This window comes from Cetorhinus maximus, chromosome 12, assembly GCF_964194155.1.
Source record: "Cetorhinus maximus chromosome 12, sCetMax3.hap1.1, whole genome shotgun sequence".
NCBI classification, from domain to species: Eukaryota; Metazoa; Chordata; class Chondrichthyes; order Lamniformes; family Cetorhinidae; genus Cetorhinus; species Cetorhinus maximus.
Window position 1 is genome coordinate 6,264,074 of NC_135890.1, and position 25,775 is coordinate 6,289,848.

The 25,775-nt window shown below is 43.4% G+C and overlaps 1 protein-coding gene across 1 annotated transcript in view; it reads right to left on the minus strand.

Annotated features, from left to right (window-relative positions):
- Nucleotides 1-25,775, minus strand: part of camk1da (calcium/calmodulin-dependent protein kinase 1Da) — a 397,726-nt gene that overhangs the window by 58,647 nt on the left and 313,304 nt on the right. The window contains exons 5-6 of the mRNA XM_078552956.1: nt 24,674-24,800; nt 6,625-6,700 (exon numbers count right to left, since the gene is read on the minus strand). Coding sequence (XP_078409082.1) covers nt 6,625-6,700; nt 24,674-24,800 — 203 coding nt within the window. The remainder of the gene's footprint in view (nt 1-6,624; nt 6,701-24,673; nt 24,801-25,775) is intronic.

Here is a 25,775-nt window from a genome sequence, read left to right on the forward strand (position 1 = left end):
AAAGATTCCTCCATTTCAGTAGGAAATACAAGGCAGCATCAGTCATGTATTTAACAAGCAACTCAGTTAATTAAGGCGAATACCACTGCAACGACTGTCCATTTTCTCTGGTGAGGTTTATATTCTTTCAAAAAAAATATGGAGCGCATTTTTCCATACTTGCTAATGTTGGCAGCAAACTGGCCTTGAGTGTCAGGGGTTCGGAGTACCCTGCTTGCTAATCAAACAAAGTTGTTCATAATTAATAATAAACTAAGGAAAATATACTCGAATGTGACTCGGACGGTTTGAACATAGCGGTTCTTAACTCCATTTTAATGATTACTATTAAAGAAGAATGAGTGAAAATCTCAAGTGAGAGTATAAATTCCTATTGCTACATTTAGAATTAGAATTTCCTAATCAAAACCTCTAATTATACCCATTCTGCCACCACTGGCAGGAGTGTGTCATTACAACATGACAATTTAACATTGACAAGAGGCGGGATTGTCTGGCCCCGTCATGGCGGGACCCACCGCGGGAGATTCGGTGGCCCAGCCATTGACCTTTGGGCGGGACTGGACAATCCCAGCGGCCAGGAAATCCTGCCCAATCTCTACTATGGATCTGGGCTTGAAGTATAAAATGAATGCAGGAAAGAATGAAGCAAATTAATATAGGGAGTGACAAGGTATTGGAGGTGTTGGCAGGCTTAAAAGTGGACAGATCTCCAGGTCCGGATGATTTGTGTCCCAGACTGCTGAGGGAGGCAAGGGAGGAGATCGTAGGGGCTCTGACCCGAAATATTAATTCCTCTCTGGCCACGGGGGAGGTGCCAGAGGGCTGGAGAATAGCTAATGTGGTTCCGCTATTTATGAAGGGTTGTAGAGATAAGCCAGGGAACTACAGGCCAGTGAGTCTCACGTCAGTGGTAGGGAAACTATTGGAGAAAATTCTGAAGGAGAGAATCTATCTCCACTTGGAGAGGCAAGGTTTGATCAGGGATAGTCAGCATGGCTTTGTCAGAGGGAGGTCATGCCTGACAAATTTGATTGAATTTTTTGAGGAGGTGACCAGGTGTGTAGATGAGGGTAGTGTAGTTGATGTAGTTTATATGGATTTCAGCAAAGCCTTTGACAAGGTCCCACATGGGAGACTTATAAAGAAGGCAAATGCACATGGGATACAGGGTAATTTGATTAGGTGGATTCAAAATTGACTTAGTTGTAGGAGGCAGAGGGTGATGACAGAAGGATGCTTTAGTGACTGAAAGCCAGTGTCCAATGGTGTACCACAGGGATCTGTGCTGGGTCCCCTATTATTTGTCATTTATATAAATGACGTAGATGACTATGTGTGAAGTATGATTAATAAGTTTGCGGATGACACAAAGATTGGCCAGGTGGTTAACAGTTCAAGGAAAAGGTCCATCAGCATCTAAGAATGGCCTGCAAATGCCACCTGACCATAATGTCCACATTCCAAGAGTAAAACAAATCATTAAACATTATACTGGAGAAATGAAGGCAATGGAATGAGAAGCCAAGGGTGGCAGAAATCTTGATAGAGGCTTGTCACAGGTATGGAGAACGGTGACAAAGGAAAATGGGATCTGCAGACAATTTTGAATTCAGTAAGAAATATCTAACAGGTTACTGGCAAGGGTTGTGGAACAGAAACCCACACCATGTTTAAAAAATGGGATGAATTCCTGTTTTCACGCACTAGGGGGAGGTGATGTGGTATTGTTACTGGACTAGTGACCCAGAGTAATGCTCTGGGGACCTGAGCTTGAATCCCACCATGGTAGATGATGAAATCTGAATTCAATAAAAATCTGGAATTAAAATGTCTGATGACCATGAAACCATTATCAATTGTTGTAAAAACCCATCTGGTTCACTAATGCCCTTTAGGGAAGGAAATCTGCTATCCTTACCTAGTCAGGCCTACAAGTGACTCCAGACCCACAGCAATGTAGTTGACTCTTAGATGCACTCTGAACAAGGGCAAGGGCAATAAATGTGCGTGACATCCAGATTCCATGAACAAATAAATTTAAAAAGTCTCATTATCTGTGGTGGATAATCTGGCATAGAAAGCAACTAATACTGCTCTAGTCTCCCTACAACTGTCACTCCTGTGGTTGAGATTGGAAACACAGCACCAGCATCTCATCACTCGGTACTGGCCTCATGGTGGGAGTTGTAACACGCTACTAACCTGTAGTTAGTGAAATGTTCATATTTAAACAAAAAGATTTCACTCTGCAGCAATAAAAGAGTATTAATGAACACAAAACAAATTATGCCATAGGTTTCAAGTGACAAAAATACAATTCACAGGGGCTTGCAACAGGTTCTGCCATAGCACTGATGGTGAAACTGTCAGTGTTCACCATAATTACTCTTCTGAAGCTGACAGCAACCTGCAGTTGAGTCCACACATGCAGTTAAATGCAGAAACACAGAAGGTGCTGTCAGTGGTTTTATGCTTCTCTAGAGCAAGCACTGTCGCAGTCCCCCCAGAATGCAATCAATTACAAATCACTGAATTGATGGAAACTTAAACTGTTAGTTTATTAGTCGTGCTTGTTGAATGAGGTCCTGAAAATGTAATTTTATATCTGTTTAATGTCAAATTTCTCCTTCATGATAAAAAATTCCACACATTTAAAAAATATTTCTTCTTAAAATTGATTAGGCTATTTCAGCTTCTAACTTAATCCCATCTGTATGTCTCAATCATTTATTTCACTCTCTGTAACAGTTAGAATTAAAAGTAAAAAGATTTAGTGGTTTTTACTTCCTGATTTGCGGTCTGTGAGAATAATTCAGTGTAATTGGCTGCTTACCCTAATTAATGACATCATTGCAGCTGGATACCTGAAGAACCCCCTGACTTGGCAGCAGATTCAAACTCAGATCAGGAAAGGGGAAACCCAAGCCACGGAGATTGCTAGATCGGAGGCTGTTTTCTTTGAGGTCAATGATGAGCGCAGTTGCTTCGTCACTAACTGAGCCAATATTGGGCACTTTATTAATGAATGAATGCTCACAGCTGACAACCCTGGTAACCCAACTTTATAATGTCATTTTATAGCAGGAAGTGTATTAAAGTTGTTAAAATGCAGATTCCAGTTGTACTCCATATTTTTTATGATGCCCTAGGGTTAAGTTCTTAAATTTGATTGCATAAGAATAAATGGTGGTTATAAACCATCTGCAGTCCATGTTAATTCCACAGAGCGAAAGGATTAATGATGCTTTCCGTATTCAACCTGCATCTAGCAAATTGAAACTATGAATATTTTAATCGGTAGACATAAAATTAAAGAGCGTCAGAAATTAGGAGCTGGTCTAGTCTCAGTGGTAAATATGATGAATAACTTAGTGCTTCCCCTAAACATACACTTGGGGACACCAATTGAGTTAATTTTAGTTTGGTGTTTGTTTTAGTAAATTTCTTGATGCCCAAAGGCACTCAATCGACAGCTTATACGTTGCAGCTCCAAATAAGCAGTAGCAAGGAACAAGCACAGTAAAAGCCAGTGCCTCAAATTTCCCTGCGATGCCAACATCACACTCACCAGTGCTGAAATTTGTACCTAATGAGGGTGTATGTCAGGTCCATGTGGCCTGAAAATCCAGTGGCTCCACTGGTTCCTCCGCACTCTTACCAATCCCCAAACTGCTGGGATCAACTCCCTTGGTCAAAGGCCTGATCAAAATCAATTCCTTAAAGAGAATTCAGTTTTTCTCTGCTATTTCCCTAGCCTGGATCATGCCAGCTGTGCCCACCTCCATCCACTGGGATCCGGGAGGCGTTAACTCGTCCGCCATGCCAGCCTCCAGAGTTATGCCCGGTCCTGCCAATCCAGGCAACCAGGAGCTCCCAGTATGGGGAGACTCATCTCTTGAGTTGGACCTGGTGACATTTGGCCTCTAAGGAGCAGCTGAAACTTCCACCTCTTCTGAGGCAAGTTGGAAACGCCTGGGATTGTTGAAGAGCCAGCACAGCCAGATCACTGCCGTGTGTCGGAGCATTATGGCAGGAGGATGATGGGACGCCCTTTGAGCTTATCTATTCAATAAGCGCATGGCTGATCTTACAGCTCAACTTAACCTTGACCCCCTTATCCCCAGATCCCTCAATTCCCTTTGCATCCAAAAATCTATTGGTTAAACATTCACAACCCTCTAGAGCAGAGGATTCCAAAGATTCACAACCCTTTGAGTGAAGAAATTTCTCCTCATCTCAGTCCTAAACGGCTGACCCTTTATACTTAGTTAGACCCAGGACTCCTCTACAGTGTTTAAGGAAATGTAATAATTTCATCAGAAAATCAATGGCAAGGTGTTGTGATCTATAAACCTTCTCTACACTCATTGCAAATGTGTTAACTGCATTTAAATGGGGGGTAAATAGGGGATGGGGGAGTCCCTTGAAGATGGGGAGGCCTTTGAGGATGTGGGAGTCCCCTGTGGGGGCATAGTCGGGAGAGGGTGGGGGGTGTTCTGCGGGGGTGCAGTGTCCCATGGAGGGGGGAGCGTAGTCAGTGCGGCAGGGGTGGTGAGTCTCGTGGAGGTGGATAGTCTTGTGGGGGGAGGGTGGGGGAGTCCTGTGAGGGGTGGGGGGAGTTCCCATCGGGAGGGAGTCCCATTGGGCGTTAGTTGGGGGAGTCCCCTGCAGTTTGGTGGGGGTGGGGGGTGGGAGGAGTCTCGTGGGGGGGGGTGGGGGAAGAATCCCTTTTGGGGGGGGGTAGGAGTCCCATTGAAGGGGGGCAGTCAGAGGGTGGTGCATCCTTCTGGGGATTTGGATAATAGGAGGAATCCTGTAGGGGGTTGGTGTGGATCTGTACAGTTGTTACCCAGAAGCTAGGAGTGGTTTTAATTCTTTTAACTTTTGGTCAGAACCATCTAAAGTTTGCTATTTAAATCACATTTTCAGATGGTTTCCTGTGCAGGGCAATTGCCCATTGGAAGTTTGCACTTCCCGGGCAATTGCCATGCAATTCTTACCTGGGAACCTCCGGAGGTGGGGGAGAGGCTGTGGTCCCCAGCGCATCTTTGGGATACCCCCTCCAGTTACACCGCCCTGGAGCTCGGACGTTATGGCCCAAGATATTGGAGCCTACTTTTCACGAATGAAACTCCTCCAGCCAGCCTTGACCACAAAGAGTCCCAGGGTTGGTTCTTATTTTAGTCAACCCCCTATTCAGGACCTCAACGTCCCCACCATGTTCGGAGAGCAAAACTAGCAAAACATTCCAGGTTCTCGCTGGTGTCCTGGCCAATATTTATCCTTCAATTAACATTACTAAAACAGATTATCTTGTCATTGTCAGGTTGCTGTTTGTGGGAGAACGCTTTGCGCAAACTGATTACCATGTCTCCCACATTACAACAGTGGTTATACTTCAAAAGTGCTGCACTTCATCAATGGCACAGTGCTACAGAATGTCCGGAGCTCATTAAGGTAGAAATCTCTTTCTTGTATTAGTTAGTAGCACAAGCCAAAAACTATTTGTCTTCCAAAATAGCCTTGTTGTTTGATTTAGGATTATCTGAGACTCTGATACAAATTGGAAGCAATAATGGTTTTCTGTCAGTAATACTACTTTGGACTAGAAATATTTTGGAGTATTATGGAAATACCAAATAACTAATCCTAGAATCTTAAAATGGTTACAGCACATGTGGCCATTCAGTCCATTGTGTTGGTGCTGGCTCTCTGCACAACCAACTCACCCAGTTCCTTGTCTTTTCCCTGTAGCCCTGCAAATTTATTCTATTCAGGTAATGATCTAATTCCTTTTGAAAGCCACAATTGAATCTTCCTCCACCACACTCTCAGGTAGTACATTCCAGATCCTAACCACTTGCTGCATAAAAATATTTTTCCTCATATTGTCTTTGGGTTTTTTTTTTGCCAATCGCCTTAAATCAGTGTCCTCTGGTTCTCAATCCTCCACCAATGGGAACAGTTTCTCCCTATCTACTCTGTCCTGACCCCTCATGATTTTGAACGCCTTTATCAAGTCTCCTCTCAACTTTCACTTCCCTAAGGAAAACAGACCAACTTCTCCAATCTACCCACACTGAAGACCCTCATCCCTGGAACAATTCTTGTAAAATGTTTCTGCCTCAGTTCTTCACATTCATCTTAAAGTGCAATGCCCAGAGTTGGAGACAATACTCCAGTTGAGGCTGAATCAGTGTTTCGTAAAGGTTTATCATAACTTCCTTGCTTTTGTACTCCATGCTCCCATTTACAAAGCCCAGGGTCCCGTATGCCTTACTAACAACTTCTCAGCCTGGCCAGCCACTTTCAATGATTTATCTGTATATACTCCAGGTCCTTCTGCTCCTGCACCCCATTTAGAATTGTATCCTTTATTTTATACTGTCTCTACTTGACGTTCCTACCAAAATGTATCACTTCACAGTTCTAATGGTTCCAATATGCTAAGTCCAGAAATCTTACCAGCAGCTCTTGATAAACTTAATAAACCTGTACTTTAATATCACCTGTCACAGCCTATTTGCAGAACAGAGCACATCAAAAGACGCTACAGGCAAGTGTGACTGATATCAGCTGTACTGAATTCACAGTATGTACTGTAGGAGAAGCCATACTCACAGAATATAAGAAATGACTCCAATGGACCAACAGTCAACTGCTTTGCTGTAGGGTTTTTGGGCCAGAACCTCTGGAGCTGGGGGGGGAAATAAAACAACGAGAATTAATGGTAAGGCAGGGGGGCGAGGGAAAGAAGCACAACAGAAGTCAATATTTCCCAATCAACACTCATCGATGACTCAAAGATATCAAATTAGTGCAAAGAATTTCAGAGGCGAATGTCTGCTGTCAGATACATTACAAATAGGCTTTGTCAAAAGCTAAAACATGTGCCAGCATTTCACGGCCCCGCGCAGTGTGTCTCCTCCCGGAGGATGTGGCGAGCCATTTAAACCTCCATTCAATTCGGCGGGACTGTAATATCCCGCTGGATGTGAGGGGCTGTAAAATCCCGGCATTGGTTGTCACTGTGATTTATTCAGAGTGTACGGCTGAGCATCAGGAATCATTTGCCGCTCAATGCAATAAATTAGCATAAAATTGAATATGAACTTCATGTTTTTAATCTAAAAGGCTTCTTAATTCGAAAAGGAAACAGTTTTCAACAGATAATCACATTTCAATTTAAGCGCTAGTGGCAACTTCAGCTTATCTGTTTAAATCACTTGAGCAAATTGTTACAACAGAGCAGTTTTGTACCTGCAACATGAGGGCAGTTGAACAACAAAGCAATTGACACAGTTCCATAGAAAGTAGGTGAGTTGACAGTCTGCTAAACAGAGGAAATGGATGTGAACAGCCCTCCTACGGATGAAAGGTTAAGTGTTCCCTTATTTTCTACGGTTTCTGCAAATTCATTTGCAAAACGATTGCATCTTACTTGTGATGTAATAATCTCCATGAAATGAGTGTGTCCTTCAAGAATATTGAAATCAATGACAACAGGCAGCTCACATTGTATGACACTTGTCTGAGATGGGTAGGTTTTTGGGTATCAAGAGATATGGAACAAAGGCCAGTACATGGAGATCAACCACGATCTAACTGAATAGTAGAAAAAGTTTGAGGGGCAGAATGACCTCCTCCTAGAACAGTCCGTATGTCACGTGATTGTGTGCCTGCTTACGTGCGAGTGAGTGAAAGATAGAACAAAATATCGACACCACATGGCAATAATTCAGAATTTAGAAAGGCCTGTTGGGTGTTCAAAGTCCTAGGAAGCTGCCAAAATGTCCAAATATTTCAAAATTTGAAGATGACGCAAACTTGGAAGTATTGTGAACTGTAAGGAGGACAGTGATAAACTTGAAGAGGACATTGACAGGGTTGGTGGAATGGAGGGAAAAGTGACAGACGAAATTTAATGCAGAGACGTGTGAAGTGATGCATTTTGGTAGGAAGGATGAGAAGAGGCAATATAAAATGAAGAGTGGGATTCTAAAGGGGGTGCAGTAACAGGGAGGCCTGGGAGTATGTGTGCGCAAGCTATGAAGGTGGCAGGACAGGCTGGGAAAGTAGTTAAAGCGGCATATGGGATCCTGGGCTTTTTAAATAGAGACACAGGCCTAGATTCTCACAACAGTGGAGAGCCTCTCTGTTGTTGAGGAAATGGTGGAAGAGACCAAAACCCGGAAGTCCCGTCCCCGAACATGGTAATTACCATTTTTGCAGGGATAGGAAAGGGCCCAGGTTGGAAGCTGTGCATGCACATTTTGTGGAGGCAGCTGCGCATACAAAGCAGGAGCTGCCTCCAATCACATCTGCTTTTCATTAGCCAGGAGTGGGAAATACAACGTGTGTAGATTAGGCCTGGTAGGAACAGGCCTAAACTTTGTGGAGTCCTCTGGAGAGGTGGAATATCCTTTTGGAGAGGTAGAGTATCCCTTGGGATATGGTCCTTGGACACCTTTGGGGGGTGGTCAGGTTCTCTATGGGGGACGTCAGGTGCCCCTTGGGTGAGGCCAGGTGCCCTTTGAGAGAGGTCAGGTGCTCCTTGGTATTGTTAAAAGTAGGCATGAATGAGTATAAAACGTGCATAACCTCACTCAAGCTCATTGGAAGTGTCAAACGTGTCAAGATGGGCTGTCAGAAGCCACTGTCAAAAGTATCAAAATGAAATGTCAACCTGTCAAAGGCAATTGTCAAGTTATCAAGGCTTGCAAAAGTCTCACCCTGTATTTTTTTTTTAAATGTAAAAAAATCATTGCTTGCACTCTGTCTGTTGACATAAGCCGGAGGGTTACCACTGATTAGTGCTGCATGACTGATTTCACAACCTTCCATTATCACAGTAGGGTGCCTTACATTTCACAGTCTGACAGCTCTAAATGGTTATAAACTCTTTGAAGTGTAACTATGAATTCTAATGTTTGTTTTTATAAGGGATCCAAGCATTTGAATTAAATATAGTTAAAGGAATGTAAATGTAGTGAATGTTTTTTTATGAATGAGGTTGATTTTTTAAAATAAAGTCTGCAATAGACACTTAGGACTTTATTTAATCTCAGCATTACTCCTGATGTCTGCCCATTGTGGATACTGGGTGAGTTGGCATGGTGGGTGTAAGGGCAAAGGGTGATCGGCGAGGAGGTCATGGGTTGGCATGAGTTGGTATCAATTTGGCATAGCGATATAAAGGGCCAAGGTGTTGGGTAGATGGTCATAGGTTGGCATGGAGAACATGAGAGTCCTGATGGGCATAGGTTAGCATAGAGCTTATTAAGGTCAATGGTGGATGCAGGGGGGCATAGGTTGGCATGGAGGGTACGAGGGGCAATGGGTGGAGGGGCATAAAGTGGCACGGATGGGGCATGGAGGGAGTGTGTGGGGTGAGGGCTGCAGGGTTTTTTTGTTTTACTGCTTTTTAAAAAAGTCTTGGACCCAGCACCAGAGCACAGAGGGAGGCCTTCCAGATGGTCCACCTCTGCACCAGGAGACTCCACACTCGCTCCAGGAGTGGAGGACCCAACTCCTAGAGAATCCTGCCACCCCGGAACGAAAATTCCAACTTCCAGGTTTCCTGGTTGGTTTTGTGGAGCCAGGAATTATTCCGACTTTCACTCCTGACCTGGGAGCGAAAATTCAGGCCATAGATTACAAAAGCAAGGAAGTTCTGATGAATCTTTCTAAAATATTGGTTCGACATCAACTGGAGTATCGTGTCCAGTTCTGGGCACCAGACTTTAGGAAGGATGTCGTTCTAATAAACAAGTGTTAAGCAGATGCCAGAGTATGTCCACAGTCTGCAGTCTGTCTAAGAACCAAGTCCCATACCTTGAGTCCAAGATAGAAAGGACTCAATCACCGAGCAATAAGGTATTGACTTTAGAGACAGTTCAGTGGAATAACTGAAGTACGTGCAAGCGCTTGGAGGTCAGAACACACTCTCACGTGGCCATTTCACTGTCCCAGGAAGCAATGTGTGTTGATGCTAACAAAGCTATCCAGCTGCCTCCTGGAAGTGGGTCAGCAATACAATTGAATGCTCTGCTTGTCAAACAAAACTGCTGTGAAAATCCCAGAACTGCCTTTTCCTTCTGTTATAATTGCATCTACTTTGTTTGGTATAAGTGCCAAATGGAGAAATGTACACTCATGGTTGCTGTTGGCTTGATCTTACTCCCTTTCCATGCGAGAGATAAGGGTTTCCAATACAAAACATGAACTCAGTGTCAATCCTTCCATTAATTACATTTTTCTCTTTCCCCTTTGACAGTCACCAATTAGTCTTTCAGTTATCCTCCTTGCTAATTATACATGACAGAGGCTCTCTCAGCCTCTGTCATTCATACAGATTTTGTTCCCTACCATGTCAACTATTCATTCATTAGTCACTAGTTTAAAGTTACTGTAGGGCTGAGTTTGTGACTATGTAACATCGACAAACACACACCCTGTGCTCACAATGTTCTCTCTAATTTATTGTGCACAGTTATATGTTACAGCATCACATTGAAAACATCAATAACATTTTAGAAACTCATTCACTCTAGTTATCAAATCTGGAGGTGCAGTGAAGTCACCATTAGAGCTATTAGAGCATAGGATGATTCTGAAAGGTAAATGCGAAGTGTTTGTAATGAAGCAGCTTTGAGTGTACTTGGGTGGAAGCTATGCTTGTAGTATATCTCCAGAATATTGAACCTGGTGAAGGTACAACTAACCATAAAATCATCAAAGCTCAAATCTTAATGGGACAAAACAGAATTCCTTTGAAAATTTATGCATGGGACGTGGGCATTGTCAGCATTTGTTGCCCATCCCAAATTATCCTTGAACTCAGTGGCTTGCTAGGCCATTTCAGAGGGCAGTTAAGAGACAAGGATATTGCTGTGGATCTGGAGTCACCTGTCAGTCAGGCTGGGTAAGGATGACAGGTTTCCTTCCCTCAAAGACATTAATGAACCAAATGGGTTTTAACAACAATCACCAAGTGTTTCACAGTCACCATTATTAAGACTAGCTTTATATTGCAGATTTTAATAATCCAATTTAAATCCCACCAGCTGCTGTGGTGAGATTTGAACCCATGCCCCCAGAGGATTAGCCTGGGCCTCTAGGTTACTAGTCCGTTGACATTACCACAACACCACCACCTTCCCCAACATTTTAGAGATTTTCATGCAGCTATTAGTCATTGGCATTCATCCATTCTGATGATCAAATTAACAGGTCTGGAAACCATTCTCCAAAGCAAGATCAAGCTAAAGTCCAAAAAATGCATTTTCCTTGAAGGTCAACTCTACAAATGCAGCATGGGATCAGTAATATCCAGCTGGAGCTAGAGTTTCCCAACCTGGACATCTCCAGGTTGCTATGATGCCAGTCCAGAGTGTTGCCTTTTATAGAGATGGATGGAATAATTCCAAAAAGCAAGAAGGTCACTCTTTTCAAAAGAACATATCACTCGAGCTGCTGAGGCCAGGAGCAAAGATCAAAAATAGCAGGTGTTACTGACAGGATGGGGGTTAATTTAAACAGCCCCGAATTCTCCTTCACCAGCCATCCATAAACAGAAAAGTGTTTGATTTGCTTCCTCCTTTATAAGCGGTGACCTATTTCCCAACCCAACAGTTTTGGTGTGACCCAATTTCTATTAATAACCCCACAGCAAACTTGTGATAGGCAAACTCAAACGATTAGTTTATTTGCACACGCTCAAAGCACGGGAGGGCGGTCGTCACTAGCTCCTTGTGCACTCCTACAGTAAAAGAGGGATAGAGAAAAGAAAGATTTACAGGGCAAAGGCCAAAGAGAACTGAATTATTGTTTCAAGTGAGTCCAGAGTTCAGAATCAAAGTCCAATGAGGTGTTCCTTCACGGAGGTCAGCAGGTTGAAAGCCGATGCTGTATGTTACACTTTTCCAGTGGAGTTGACTTCACATGAGAAGATAGGCATGCAGAGATGAATCACTCTTGTAGGTGATGGTGCAGAAGCTCCAGTGGAAACAGTGTAGATGAGGCCGGGAATTCAATCTGAGTAGATCCCCTTTTCTGTGCTGCTGCTTGTAAACGTTAAGATGGAAGGCTGAGCTTTGCAGTTCCACAAGGCGATATTACTGGTTCCACCAATTAGAGGGTCATGTCATATGACTCCCACTTCTTCAGTGCCTTTGACAAAGGATATGTATCCCCTGTCTAGGTTCCCTAGATGGTTAATTGTTCCAACCATTAAGACTTGGAAGGAAGATTGTGGGGTCCTTTGTCCAAGCAGATAGCTAGGCTTTGGTTAGCCAGCTTGGCTTATAAAATGCAGATGGCCTTTGCATAGTTCTCTTTGAATTTGGTCTCTACAGCCCATAGGGGGTCATTAGTATCCCTTCAGAGATAACGAGGTGTCAGTTTCTTTAAAACTTCCAGAGAGCTCCTTCTGTTTAGAAGTCACGGGCAGACATAGTTTCAGCCATTTCATAAGGTCTTTGTTCAGTTTTTTAAATTTTAAAAATTAGTCATGAAGATGTGTATATATATCTTATAAAAATATTGAGCATGCAGGTTTAATCCCCTGACACAGGCCTGTATGGGAAGAATGTACCTGACCAACTATAATAATGATTAGGAAATACCATCTCATTGTTTTTTTAAACGACGGGCTAAAGATCACTTTATACCTCAAATATCCCTAACCTTTCCTGCCTGTCTATTGGTATTACTCATTGATACATTGCTGCAGGAGTTTCTCAGAATAGTGTCCTAGGTCCAACCATCTTCAGCAGCTTCATCAATGACCTTCCCGCTATCATAAGGTCAGGTATCTGCTGATGATGTTGTGTGTTTGTGAGGGTGTGTGTTTATGAGGGTGTGTGTTTGTGAAGGTGCGTGCTTGTGAGGGTGTGTGCTTGTGAGGGTGTGTGTTTGTGAGGGTGTGTCCTTGTGAGGGTGTGTGTTTGTGAGGGTGTGTGTTGTGAGGGTGTGTGTTATGAGGGTGTGTGTTTGTGAGGGTGTGTGTTTGTGAGGGTGTGTCCTTGTGAAGGTGTGTGTTTGTGAAGGTGTGTTGTGAGGGTGTGTGTTTGTGAGGGTGTGTGTTGTGAGGGTGTGTGTTTGTCGATATTCATTTCCACTCCACAGATACTGAGGCAGTCCACACCTGCATAAAGTAATACCTGGACAACATTCAGAGTTGGGCTGATGATTGACAAATGGTATACATGCCACACAAGCGCCAGACAATGACCATCTCCAACAAGAGAGAATCTAACCATCTCCACTTGACTTTCAATAACATTACCATTGCTGAATCCCCCACTATCAACATCCTGGGGGTTACCATTGACCAGAAACTGAATTGGACCAAGCACATAAATGCTGTGTCTGCAAGAGCAGGTCAGAGGCTGGGAATTTTGTGGTGAGTAACGCACCTCCTGACTAACCAAAACCTCTCACCATTTACAAGGCATAAGTCAGGAGTGTGATGAAATACTCCCCACTTGCCTGGATGAGTACAGCTTCAACAACACTCAAGAAGCTCGACACCATCCAGGACAAAGCAGCTCGCTTGATTGGCCATCACCTTAAACACTTACACCCTCCATCACTGATGCACAGTGGCAGCAGTATATATCATCTACAAGATACACTGCAGAAACTCATTAAGCCTCTTTCGACAGCACCTTCCAAACCCGTGACCTATACCATCCAGGAGGACACGGGCAGCAGATGCATGGGAATACCACTACCTGCAACTTCCTCTCCAAGTCACACCCCCATCCTGACTTGAAACTATATTGTTGTTCCTTCGCCCTCAAAGTGTTGGGACTCTGTCCCTAACAGCTCTGTAGGGTGTACCTACACGACCAGGCCCGCAGCAGTTCAAGAAGGCGGATCAATCTCACCTTCTCAAGGGCAATTGGGAATAGGCAATAAATGCTGGCTTGCTAGTAATGCTCACATCCATGAGTGAATAAAGTATAAACATGTATTTAATGAAAGTGATGCATTGTATTGGTTTTGAGTTGCATCTATTCAGGTAATTATACTATTTCTACTGCAACACAAACAATTACCATATGGTACATGATGTTAACAACTTGAGTATTGCTGAGAAAAGAGACATGTTGAAGCCCTCTCTTCTCATGCATTATAAATTGTTGTTTTCCCCTTGTATTGTTATTCTTGCAAAGTGTCACGATGAGTGCAAGATGAAAAGCTTTGATGTGTCCCTTTTTTCAGCAATACTCAAGTTCTGTACTACCAAGAGACTAGATGTTAACAACATTCATGATTCTTAAAGGTAGTGTTGATGCAGCATCCAGGCAGGACCAGCGAGATTGTGCCAAAACAGAGGCAAAATGAGCAATCTCTGTCTACTTTGCCTTCTTTGAGGATCATGCATGTGGCAATACCAGGAATTGAGAAAGATACCTCAAATATTTGAGCCCAAAACACATCTAGTGACATAATGAGGTTACCAACTCCATCACTCCAGCCTACTGTCTGCAATCCCATTTAAAAAACTTGTAAGTAATCTCACTTAGAACCATAGAGCCATAGAAAAGTTATGGTCAAAAAGAGGCCATTCAGCCCATCATGTCTATGCCGGCCAAAAATAGAAAAAGGAAACTAGCCGCTCATTTTATTCCCCCTTTCCAGTACCTGGTCTGTAGCCTTGCAGGTTACAGCACTTCAGATGCAGGTCCAGGTACCTTTTAAATGAGTTGAGCATTTCAGCCTCAGCCATCAACTTAGTCAGTGAATTCCAGATGCCCACCACCCTCTGGGTGAAACAGTTTTTCCTCATGTCCCCTCTAATCCTTCTACCTATCACCTTAAATCTCTGCCCCCTGGTAATTGACCCCTCAGTTAGGGGAAACAAGTCTTTCCTGTCTACTCTATCTAAGCCCCTCATAAATTTGTACACCTCAATTAGGTCAATCCTCAGCCTCCCTGTTCTAAGGAAAACAACCCCAGCCTATCCAATCCCTCCTCATAGCTGCAATTTTTAAGCCCTGGCAACATTCTTGTAAATCTCCTCTGCACTCTCTCCAGAGCAATTATGTCCTTCCTGTAATGTGGTGACCAGAACTGTACACAAAATTCCAGCTGTGGCCTAACCAGCGTTTTATACAGTTCCATCATTACATCCCTGCTTTTGTATTCAGTACCTCGCCCAATAAAAGAAAACATTCCATGAACTTTCTTCACCACCTTGTCCACCTGTCCTGCCACCTTCAAGGATTTTTGGACATACAGTTCAAGGTCTCTCACTTCCTCAAACCCTCTTAATAACTTTCCGTTTATTGAGTATTCCCTAGCTTTGATGGCCCTCCCTAAATGCATTACCTCACACTTTTCCGGATTGAACTTGGATAACTGCATCCTCATAATCAAGCTGTTCGCTAGAATAATATCCACTGATTTGAACATTCAGAATTTATGATGCGTAAAACTGATCTAAGCCAGGCAATCTCAAGCTTAAACAGCTATAGCGATAAACAATAACTAAAATGATCAAATACATCATCACTCCTTTGCTGTGGAGGGGAACCTTCCAACTTTAGTTCTGGAGATATGAGGATGTGTAGAGATTCTGACATTTTGTTCAATTATTCTTCCTTTTAGGTTAAGATAGCTGGAGTTGTATCTGCGATAGGATAAACTGGGGAAGGGAGGCGCGTAGTGGCACATAGGAGCCTTCCTGACACATGCTGTATTACATGCCACTGAGGTTTATTGTTTTAGGACTTCAGATAGGAAGAAGTTAGGGGTTCAATGCTTTGAGGGAATCACATTAGGGCCAAGCTCAATAAATCCTGATGCACTTTACTACTGAATTACACAATCCCATGATATTATCTGCGCCTTGTCCAACTATTCTGATTAAAACGTTTCAGAACAATTATCCCAATTTGATCTACGGTCAGCTGGATTGAGTCTATTGCCTTGCTTGGGTTGTCATCACTCAAGTCTCAACTACAGGGAGGATTATGATAAACTGAGGAAAACTACTTCCTGCATTTTTACTCTTTACACCATTTGGAGTGTTCAGCACAGTAATGAGCCTTAACATAGTAAAAATTAGATCTGATTTAGTACAGTTGCTTTCCATTAACCCGCTGATTATTTGCAGATCTGAAACCTGTTTTTCATCCCCTTGCAACTACCATGAATAAAATGCCTTCAAATAAAATTCTGAATAATGCTTCTCTGTTGAAAGGGTGACAGGATATAAATTGGTCTCAGTTTACATCTTTGTGCTCAAATAATCGTCATGCAAATTTGGTCCACAGTCGTTAAATGCGAAACGAGAAAACGCAAGTGGAGAGTGAGGCTCTCTGCCCTACACAATCACTCCTTTGTGGTGACTTGATGGGTCTAGTCAAACTATGCACTCAAGGAATGGATTTGGCCCCCACAACAGCCCCTCATCTGCCTGTCAGGGATACTATTGTCTAGGGAGATGGAGGAAATGTATCCCTCCCCTAACCACCAGCACCCCGCCCACCAAAACCCACCCCCCACCCCCAACAAGACACTACTAAGCAACTAGTTACATAGCAGCACTGATATAGGGAGTCAAATGCCGACCCTGTCAGGCAAATAATAATGAGTGGGGCAAAGAGAATAGAAACAAAGCTGGAAGCCTAAGTGAAAATGGAGGCAAATACTCCTTTGGTTTAAATTACTGGCTAATAAAGACTGAAGAAAATATTAAACAAAATGAGCACTCCTATTTCCAAAACTTGAAGGCAGAACATTTATAAATGATAATTCCTTCATGATTTTCTCTGCAATTATCTTATCCCCTGAAGTCACAGCATGAGTTTAGGCCAAGTGAGCTTTCCTCTGTGATGTAAATTTAGGGAATTGGTTTAGGTGTTTTCGCGAGATAATTTGAAAACAAAGGTTGCCCAGTACTTTTTCAGGAAACCATTTAAACTTCTTTAAACCGTTAAATTTCACTCAATGAACATTCCCTGTCAGGAATTAATTGCGGTTTGGGATTTTTTTTCAAACTCCTCCTGGGTTTTCTCACTCTTGGAAATTTGCACCTTTTCTCCCACATCCACAGCATCTTCCTCAGTTGAGAGGGAAAGAGTGAGAGGTGGTTATACACAGAGGCGGGTCTGTGCAAATGGCTTCTTGAATACAAGTTGCCATGCAGAGAAGGACAAAAGCATTTCATCATATCTCTGAGACAGTCTCAAGGTGCTTCGTGTACAATGAAATACCTTAATACATATAGGCAAACATGGTGGACATTGTGCAGTTAGCAAAGTGAGGAATGTGGGTTGAGAAAGGAACATCAGCTACGACACTGGGGGAACTCCAATTTTTAACACCTACTGGAACCAACAAGTAAGAACTCGACTTAACGTGTCACCTGAAGAACATCGCTCTCGCTGGTCAAGCATCCCCTCAGCATGGTAATGGAGCATCAACCTATATTGTGTGCTCAGGTCTTTTGAAACCACAACTCTGATTCAAAGATGGATCAGCAATTGAGCTCAACTGACAATGGAATAATATAGACTTGCAATGTGATGTTGACATCCTGGAGTTTCTTGATTACCTGGCCAGGGAAAAAATTCAACCTTTTTCAGTTAGAAGTTGGGCAGAATGAATATAGACAGGAAATTCCAGGTGGTTTGTTGGAAGGAGGGGCCACATGACCTATTCTGATTCTACACCTTCTCTTGGCATTAGACCTACCGAAGCTGCCAGTGACACTTTTAGTCAAGTAATCAGAAGGGGCAATTGAGTTATTGGGGAGAAATTCATCCCTGGCCAGTTTTCCATCCTCCTTCAGTTAATATAGAAAACACAAGTGCAAGTATCTATTAAAGTTATGACTTCATTTCTGGTTTCTCATTGAAGAGTTCAGTGTTGTACCACAAGGGTACTGCTCAATTTCTGCAAGAGCTACACATTTTGCTAAAGACTGTTGATTTGTAAAAGTTGTCACAGAGAATGTACCTTATAGTCTCCCAACCTCATAGTCTCCCAACCTTGGACGGCCCGCTTCTATCTCCTACCCAAAATCCACAAACAGGACTGTCCAGGCAGACCAATCGTGTCAGCCCATTCCTGCCCCACGGAACTCATTTCTTGCTATCTTGACTCCATTCTCTCTCCCCTTGTCCAGTCTCTTCCCACCTACATCCGCGGTTCCTCTGACACCCTACATCATATCAACAATTTCCAGTTCCCTGTCCCCAACCGCCTCCTCTTCACCATGGACGTCCAATCCCTCTACACCTCCATCCCCCACCGGGATGGTCTGATGGCTCTCCGCTTCTTCCTCAAACAGAGGCCTGAACAATCCCCATCCACCACTACTCTCCTCCGTCTGGCTGAACTTGTTCTCTCATTGAACAATTTCTCCTTAAACTCGTCTCAACTTCCTCCAAATAAAAGGTGTGGCTATGGGTACACACATGGGCCCCAGTTATGCCTGTCTCTTTATGGGGTATGTGGAACATTCCTTGTTCCAGTCCTACTCCGGCCCCCTCCCACAACTCTTTATCTGGTACATCGATGATTACTTCGGTGCTGCTTCATGCTCTCGTCTGGACCTGGAAAAATTTATTAATTTTGCTTCCAATTTCCACCCCTCCATCATTTTCACATGGTTCATCTCTGACACTTCCCTTCCCTTCCTTGACCTCTCTTTCTCAATTTCTGGTGATAGACTGTCCACCGATATTCATTACAAGCCTACCGACTCCCACAGCTACTTCGACTACAGCTCCTCACACCCCGTTTCCTGTAAGGACTCCATCCCATTCTCTCAGTTCCTTCGCCTCCGTCGCATCTGTTCTGATGATGCAAAAACAGTTCCTTTGACATGTCTCCCTTCTTCCTTAACCAAGGTTTTCCACCAACGGTGGTTGACAGGGCCCTCAACCGTGTCCGGCCCATCTCCAGCACATCCGCCCTCACACCTTCCTCTCCCTCCCAGAGCCATGATAGGGTCCCCCTTGTCCTCACTTATCACCCCACCAGCCTCTGCATTCAAAGGATCATCCTCCACCATTTCTGCCAACTCCAGCATGATGCCACCACCAAACACATCTTCCTTTCACCCCCCCCGGCGGCATTCCGTAGGGATCGTTCCCTCTGGGACACCCTGGTCCACTCCTCCATCACTCCATACACCTCAACCCCCTCCCACGGCCCTTTCCCATGCAACCACAGAAGGTGCAACACCTGCCCCTTTTACTTCCCCTCTCCTCACCGTCCAAGGGCCCAAACATTCCTTTCAAGTGAAGCAGCATTTCACTTGCACTTCCCTCAATTTAGTCTATTGCATTCGCTGCTCCCAATGCAGTTTCCTCTACATTGGAGAGAACAAACGCAGACTGGGTGACCGCTTTGCGGAACACCTTCGGTCTGTCCGCAAGCATGACCCAGACCTCCCTGTCGTTTGCCATTTCAACACTCCACCCTGCTCTCATGCCCACATGTCCGTCCTTGGCCTGCTGCATTGTCCCAGTGAAGCTCAATGCAAACTGGAGGAACAGCACCTCATCTTCCGACTAGGCACTTTACAGCCTTCCGGACTTAACATTGAGTTCAACAATTTTAGATCATGAACTCTCTCCTCCATCCCCGCCCCCTTTCCGATCCCCCATTTTTTCCAATAATTTATAATTTTAAAAATGTATTTTTCTTTTCCCACCTATTTCCATTATTTTAAAATTTATTTCCATCCATTGTTTTACCTCCACCTTTTAGCCTATTTCGATCCCTTCCTCCCACCTTAATGTCACCAATAGCACATTCCTTAGCTAATATCACCACCGTCAACGCCCCTTTGTCCTTTTATCCATGACATCTTTGGCAATCTCTTCTTTGCCTCCACCTATCACTGGCCCTCTATCCAGCTCTACCTGTCCCACCCCCTTAAACAGCTTATATTTCACCTCATTTCTATTTCTCTTCAGTTCTGATGAAGAGTCATACAGAGTCGAAACGTTAACTGTGTTCCTCTCCGCAGATGCTGTCAGACCTGCTGAGTTTTTCCAGGTATTTTTGTTTTTGTTTCAGGTTTCCAGCATCCGTAGTATTTTGCTTTTATTTTTGCTTATACCTTAAAGAGTACTTGATATCGAATCATTTTGATTTGAATTACAAGGCGTAGACATGAAGCTTAATGAGCTACAGGACTAGGATTGTAAAATGTATTATCATCAACTGAAAACTCATTTTGAATCTTCTTTATGCTGCTCTAATGTTAATCTCTGCTATGAAAAAGCCAATAGGGGATAGGTACTACTGCAATACAACCACACTGCTCCAGCTTAACTGGGAAAATCTGAATCAAAAGAAATCTCGTCAACGGTCCAATTTTTATTATAATGGCCCAGTGTTTGTGCTGAGCGATGAAGCAATGGCGCTCATTCTTCACCTCAAAGTAAGCCTCGCTGAGAGATTTCAGCTCTATCTTAGAATCACAAAGTTGTTATGGCACACAAGGTGGCCATTCAGTCCACTGTGTCCGCATCTGCTCTCCAAATGTGCATTGTGACTCAGTGCCATTCTCCTGCCTTTTAACCGTACCCTTGCTCGTTGTTTCTATTCAAATAATCATCTAACGCCTCGACTGAACCTGCCTCCACCACACTTCCAGGCAGTGTGTTCCAGACTCGAACCACTTGCTGTGTGAAAAGGTTTTTTTTTCACATCATATTTGCTTCTTTTGCAAATCACTTTAAATCTGCGCCCTCTCATTCTTGATCCTTTTACTAGCGGGAACAGTTTCTTCCTATCTACTCTATCCAGCCCCCTCATGATTTTCAACACCTCTATAAAATCTCCTGACAGTCCCAACCTCTCCAAATCTATCTTCATAACTGAAGTTTCTCATCCCTGGAACCATTCTTGTAAATGTCTTCTGCACTCTCTCCAATGCGTTCACATCCTTCCTATAATGTGGTGCCCAGAACTGTACACAATACACCAGCTGAGGTCTAACTACTGTCTTACATAAGTTCAGCATAACCTCCTTGCTCTTGTACTCTATGCCCCTATTAATAAAGCCCAGAATGCTATATGCTTTATTAACTGCTCTCTCCACCTGTCCTGCCACCTTCGATGATCTATGCACATATACAACCAGGTCCCTCTGCTCCCTAATTCCCTTAAGAATTGTACCACTTATTTTATATTGTCTCTCCATGTTCTTCCTACCAAAATGCATCACCTCACACTTCTCCACATTGAACTTCATCTGCCACCTATCTGCCCACTCCACCAACTTGTCTATGTCCTTTTGAAGTTCTACACTGTCCTCACAGTTTACAATGCTTCCAAGTTTGGTATCATCTGCAAATTTTGAAATTGTCCCCTGCACACCAAGATCTAGATCATTAATATATATCAGGAAAAGCAAGGACCCCAATACCGGCCCCTGGGGAACTCCACTACAAACCTTCCTCCAGCCTGAAAAATACCCATTGACCATTACTCACTGTTTCCTATTACTCAGCCAATTTTGTATCCACTGCCTCTTTTATTCCATGGGCTATAACTTATCTCACAAGTCTGTTGTGTTGCACTGTGTTGAATACCTTTGAAAGTCCACGTACACCACATTGTTAGGAAATTAGGGACCTAAAAGGGGATCTACACATGGAGGCAGGGGGTATTTTGTTTTGGTGGTGGGGGTCGGCTGTCCGCCCACTGCCGAGCCGGTGGGGCCCACCCGCCCATCGAGGGCAAAATTCTGCCCACTGTCTATTTCCAACTCTGTAACACTGCCTGACTTCACCCTGTCTCACTTCATCTGCTGCTGAAAGTCTCATTCATGCCTTTGACATTGCCAGACCTAACTATCCCAATGCGCTCCTGGCCGGCTTCCCATCTTCCATTCTCTAGAAAACTAAGCTCATCCAAAGCTCTGCTGCCTGTGTCCTAATTTGCACCAAGATCCCATCCATCCATTGGTCCTGTAGTCGCTGACTTACATTGTCTCCGGGTTAAACAATTACTCAATTTTAACATCTTATAATTGTTTTTAAATCCCTCCATGGCCTTGCCCCTCCTTTTCTTTTTAATCTCCTCCAGCCCTAACACTGTCCAAAATATCTACACTCTACCAATTCTGACCTTTTGACTGCCCCTGATTTTAAAGCGCTCCACCATTGGTGGCCATGCCTTCAGCTGCTGAAGCCCTAAGCTCTGGAATTCCCGCCCTGAATCTTTCGGCCTTTCAACCTTTCTTTCCTCCTTTAAGATGCTACTTAAAAAGCAACACAAACAACTAATATTCATATAGTGCCTTTCATGTATTAAAACATCCCAAGTTGCTTAACAGGAACATTATAAATCAAAACATGACACCGAGACACATCAGGAGATATTAAGTCAGATGACCAAAAGCTTGATCAAAGTGGTAGGTTTTAAGGAGTGTCTTCAAGGAAGAAAGAGTGGTAGAGAGGCAGAGAGGTGCATGGAGGGGATTTCAGAGCTTCGGACCTTGACAGCTGAAGCCATGTCATCAGTGGTGGAGTGATTAAAATCGGGATGCTCAACAGGCCAGAATTACAGGACCACAGATATCTCGAAGGGTTGTGGTGCTGGGAGGGATTACTCTGTAATGTGGAGAGTTTTGAAAACAAGGATCAGCATTTTAAAATCAAGATGTTGCTTGACTGGGAATCAGTGTAGGTCAACAGGGGTAAAAGGGGAATGGTAACTTACTGAGAGTTAAGACTGGGCAGCAGCAGAGCTTTAAATGACCTCATGTTTATGGAGGGTAGAATGTGGGAGATCAGCCAGGAGTGTGATGGAATAATTGTTATGATACAACAGGTGGTATGTGCCAGGCAGACCAAATTCAGTCTTCCCAATATTTACTTGGAGGAGATTTCTGCTCATCCAGTACTGGATGTCAGATAAGCAGTCCGATAGTTTAGCAACAGTGGAGGAGGTGAGAGAGGTGGTGGTAAGGTAGAGCTGGGTATCATCTGCGTACATGTAAAAGCTAATGTTGCACCTTCTGATGTTGTCATTAAGGGGCAGCATGTAGGTGGGGAATAGGAGTGGGGCAAGGATAAATTCTTGGGGGACACCAGGAGCAGGAACATAAGCCATTGCCCTGGCTAAAAATCTAAAAACCTAACTTTTTGACCAAGCTTTTGGTTATCTGCCTTCATAACCCCTTAGGTGGCTCAGTGTCAAATTCTGTTTGATAACACTCCAATGAAATTCCTCAGGATTTTTTACTGCAATAAAGGTACTATATAAGCGCAAGTTGTTGTTATCGTTGTTCTTGCTGCTCTGAAACTGACCACCAGCAGGCGCTCTTAGAGGCCAGTAGTGACCATCTTGCTGATTTTTCAACTCTCGCTGTGGGGAAGTAGCTGATTTCGCATTACCATCTGAGGTGACTCACTGAATGGCTGGACAGGCTCGAGGGGCTAAGTGGCTCCGATGTTGCTATGAGTCAGTGTAGCACAGGTTGAACGTTATGATTTTGGCACATTTTGCGATATGCAAATTTGAAGCTCAGAATCCTCTGCAAGCACCCGCCGTGAGAATGTTCTGAAGACGGTTGTTATTATGACATAATGGGAGGAGAGCTACAGCAGCACATGAAACCTTCGCTTCATGGCTTCCTGATGTGAAATTAAAGCTGAAGCCTTGTTATTCCAAGGTGTTAAATTGCCCTTTTATCATTAGGAAAACACTGACCAAAACTGCAGCAGTAAATTTCAACAGAGCAAAGGCAGAGTCACTTTGTGGATAACTAAAAATGGGTCTAATCCTTAGAATCAATGGTGATCTAGAGCAAAAACCTCTCAGATTAGAACTTTGCATTAAGGTAAAATAATAGTCTACTGATGTGTAAAATGAAATGAAGCGCTTATTATCCTTCTGAAAATGCATTTCTAACGCTTCCAAACAGAACAGTAAAATACCTGTACTGTGCAGAAAGATGCTTTTAAAGTGACAGCACAGATATAAACTCGGATTCGGACAATTTTCTCTGGGCAGCAAAATTCTCATGAAGGGCAAATTTATTACAGGGCTATAGGAACAGAGCAGGGGTCATTTGAATAGCTCCACCCAAGAGGCAGCATGGGCACAATGGGGTGAATGGCCTCCTTGTGTGTTGTTTCATTCTAATAATTCCCATATGTCACATGCACACAAACAAAAAATAAAATAGGAATGCAGTTGATTTTGTGGTGGCTGACATGTTGAATATGGATCTCTCTTGAGCTTTGCGTTGGAAGTTCCCCTCCAAGCCGCTCACCATCCTGCCTTGGAAATATATCGCCGTTCCTTCACTGTTGCTGAGTCAAACTCCTGGAATTCCCTCCCTACCAGCACTGTGTGTGTACCTACACCACATGGACTGCAGCGGTTCAAGAAGGCAGCTCACCTTCTCAAGGGAAACTAGGGATGGGCAATAAAAGTTCTAGCCTTGCCAGCGATGCCCACAAACAATAAAATGCAGTGATCTTGTGATGGCTGACATGTTGAATATGGATCTCTCTTGAGCTTTGTGTTGGAACAAGATCAGGCTTGGTTATAAGGAACATTCTAGTAGCTGGGTTTGCTCCTTATAGGCTTATTCATGTATTGAAATTCAATATGAAATTAGATAAAAGCTTTAGCATGCTCAGAGCTTTACTGAACTGCCCATTTCAAGCAAATCACTTACCCACATAGCCTGGGGTGCCACACGCTGTAGACATAACATCTCCCGCGCCTTCCATTTTGGACAAGCCAAAATCGCTGATCATAATTTTGGATTCTTCATCAGGGCTGAAGTACAAGAGGTTTTCTGGCTGAGTAAAGATTTGGGAAGAAAAACACACAAGACTATTTTTGATTTTCTTCATTTTGGGAAAGAGGAACATTTAATAATTAGAAAATAAAAGTAGCATTATGCGTAATTTTCTGTCTGAAGATGAACCCGCTGGTAAGTTGCATAGGGTCTATGGAAGGAACAGGAATGTCTTTTCCTGTTCCAGGATTTATTTGGAACAGGTGAATCCAGTTTCTGGAATGTTCCACAGTGCTGTCAATTCCACCTAGCTGCCGTCAGGCCAAGCTGAAAGAATCCTATTTTTAAATTAAACAGACTGCAATATTAGAACTGATTGAAAAATGCATTTAGGGAATGAGTTCAATCATTTAAAAACATTGATCACAAAACAGTTAAATAACAGCTAATGAAGGGTGCAGTAGCATCGTTGTTATGTTGCTGGACTAGCAATCCAGGACCAAAACGCTGGATTAATGATCTAGTGGAATGAGTTCAAATCCCACCATGGTAGCTGAGGAATTTAAATTGAAATAATTAAATCTTGAATAAAAAGCTCATTGACCATGAAACTAATGCCCTTTTGGGCAGGAAGTCTGCCATCCTCACCCAGTCTCGCCCATAGCCGAGGGACACCAGGCCCACAGCAACGTGGTTGACTCTTAACTGCTCCTCTGAAGTGGCCGAGCAAGTCACTCAGTTGTATTCAAGCAGGAAGCTCAGCACCACCTTCTCACGGGCAATCAGTCCTGGGCAGTGATAGCCCACATCCCATGATCGAATCTCTAAAAAGCCTAGCTTTAACATTTATCTTCCTTCTGATAAAAACAAAAAGCTAAGAGTTTGATTGCCAGTGTGGTTTAAATCCTGAGAGCATTAGGGGGCATGGTTGAGTCTATTTACTGAGGCTGACAGTGCGAACTAGTGAATTAAGCCTGCGCACTTGAAGTAATATAATGATACTCAATACTAGACTAATGGTCACATCTACTGATGC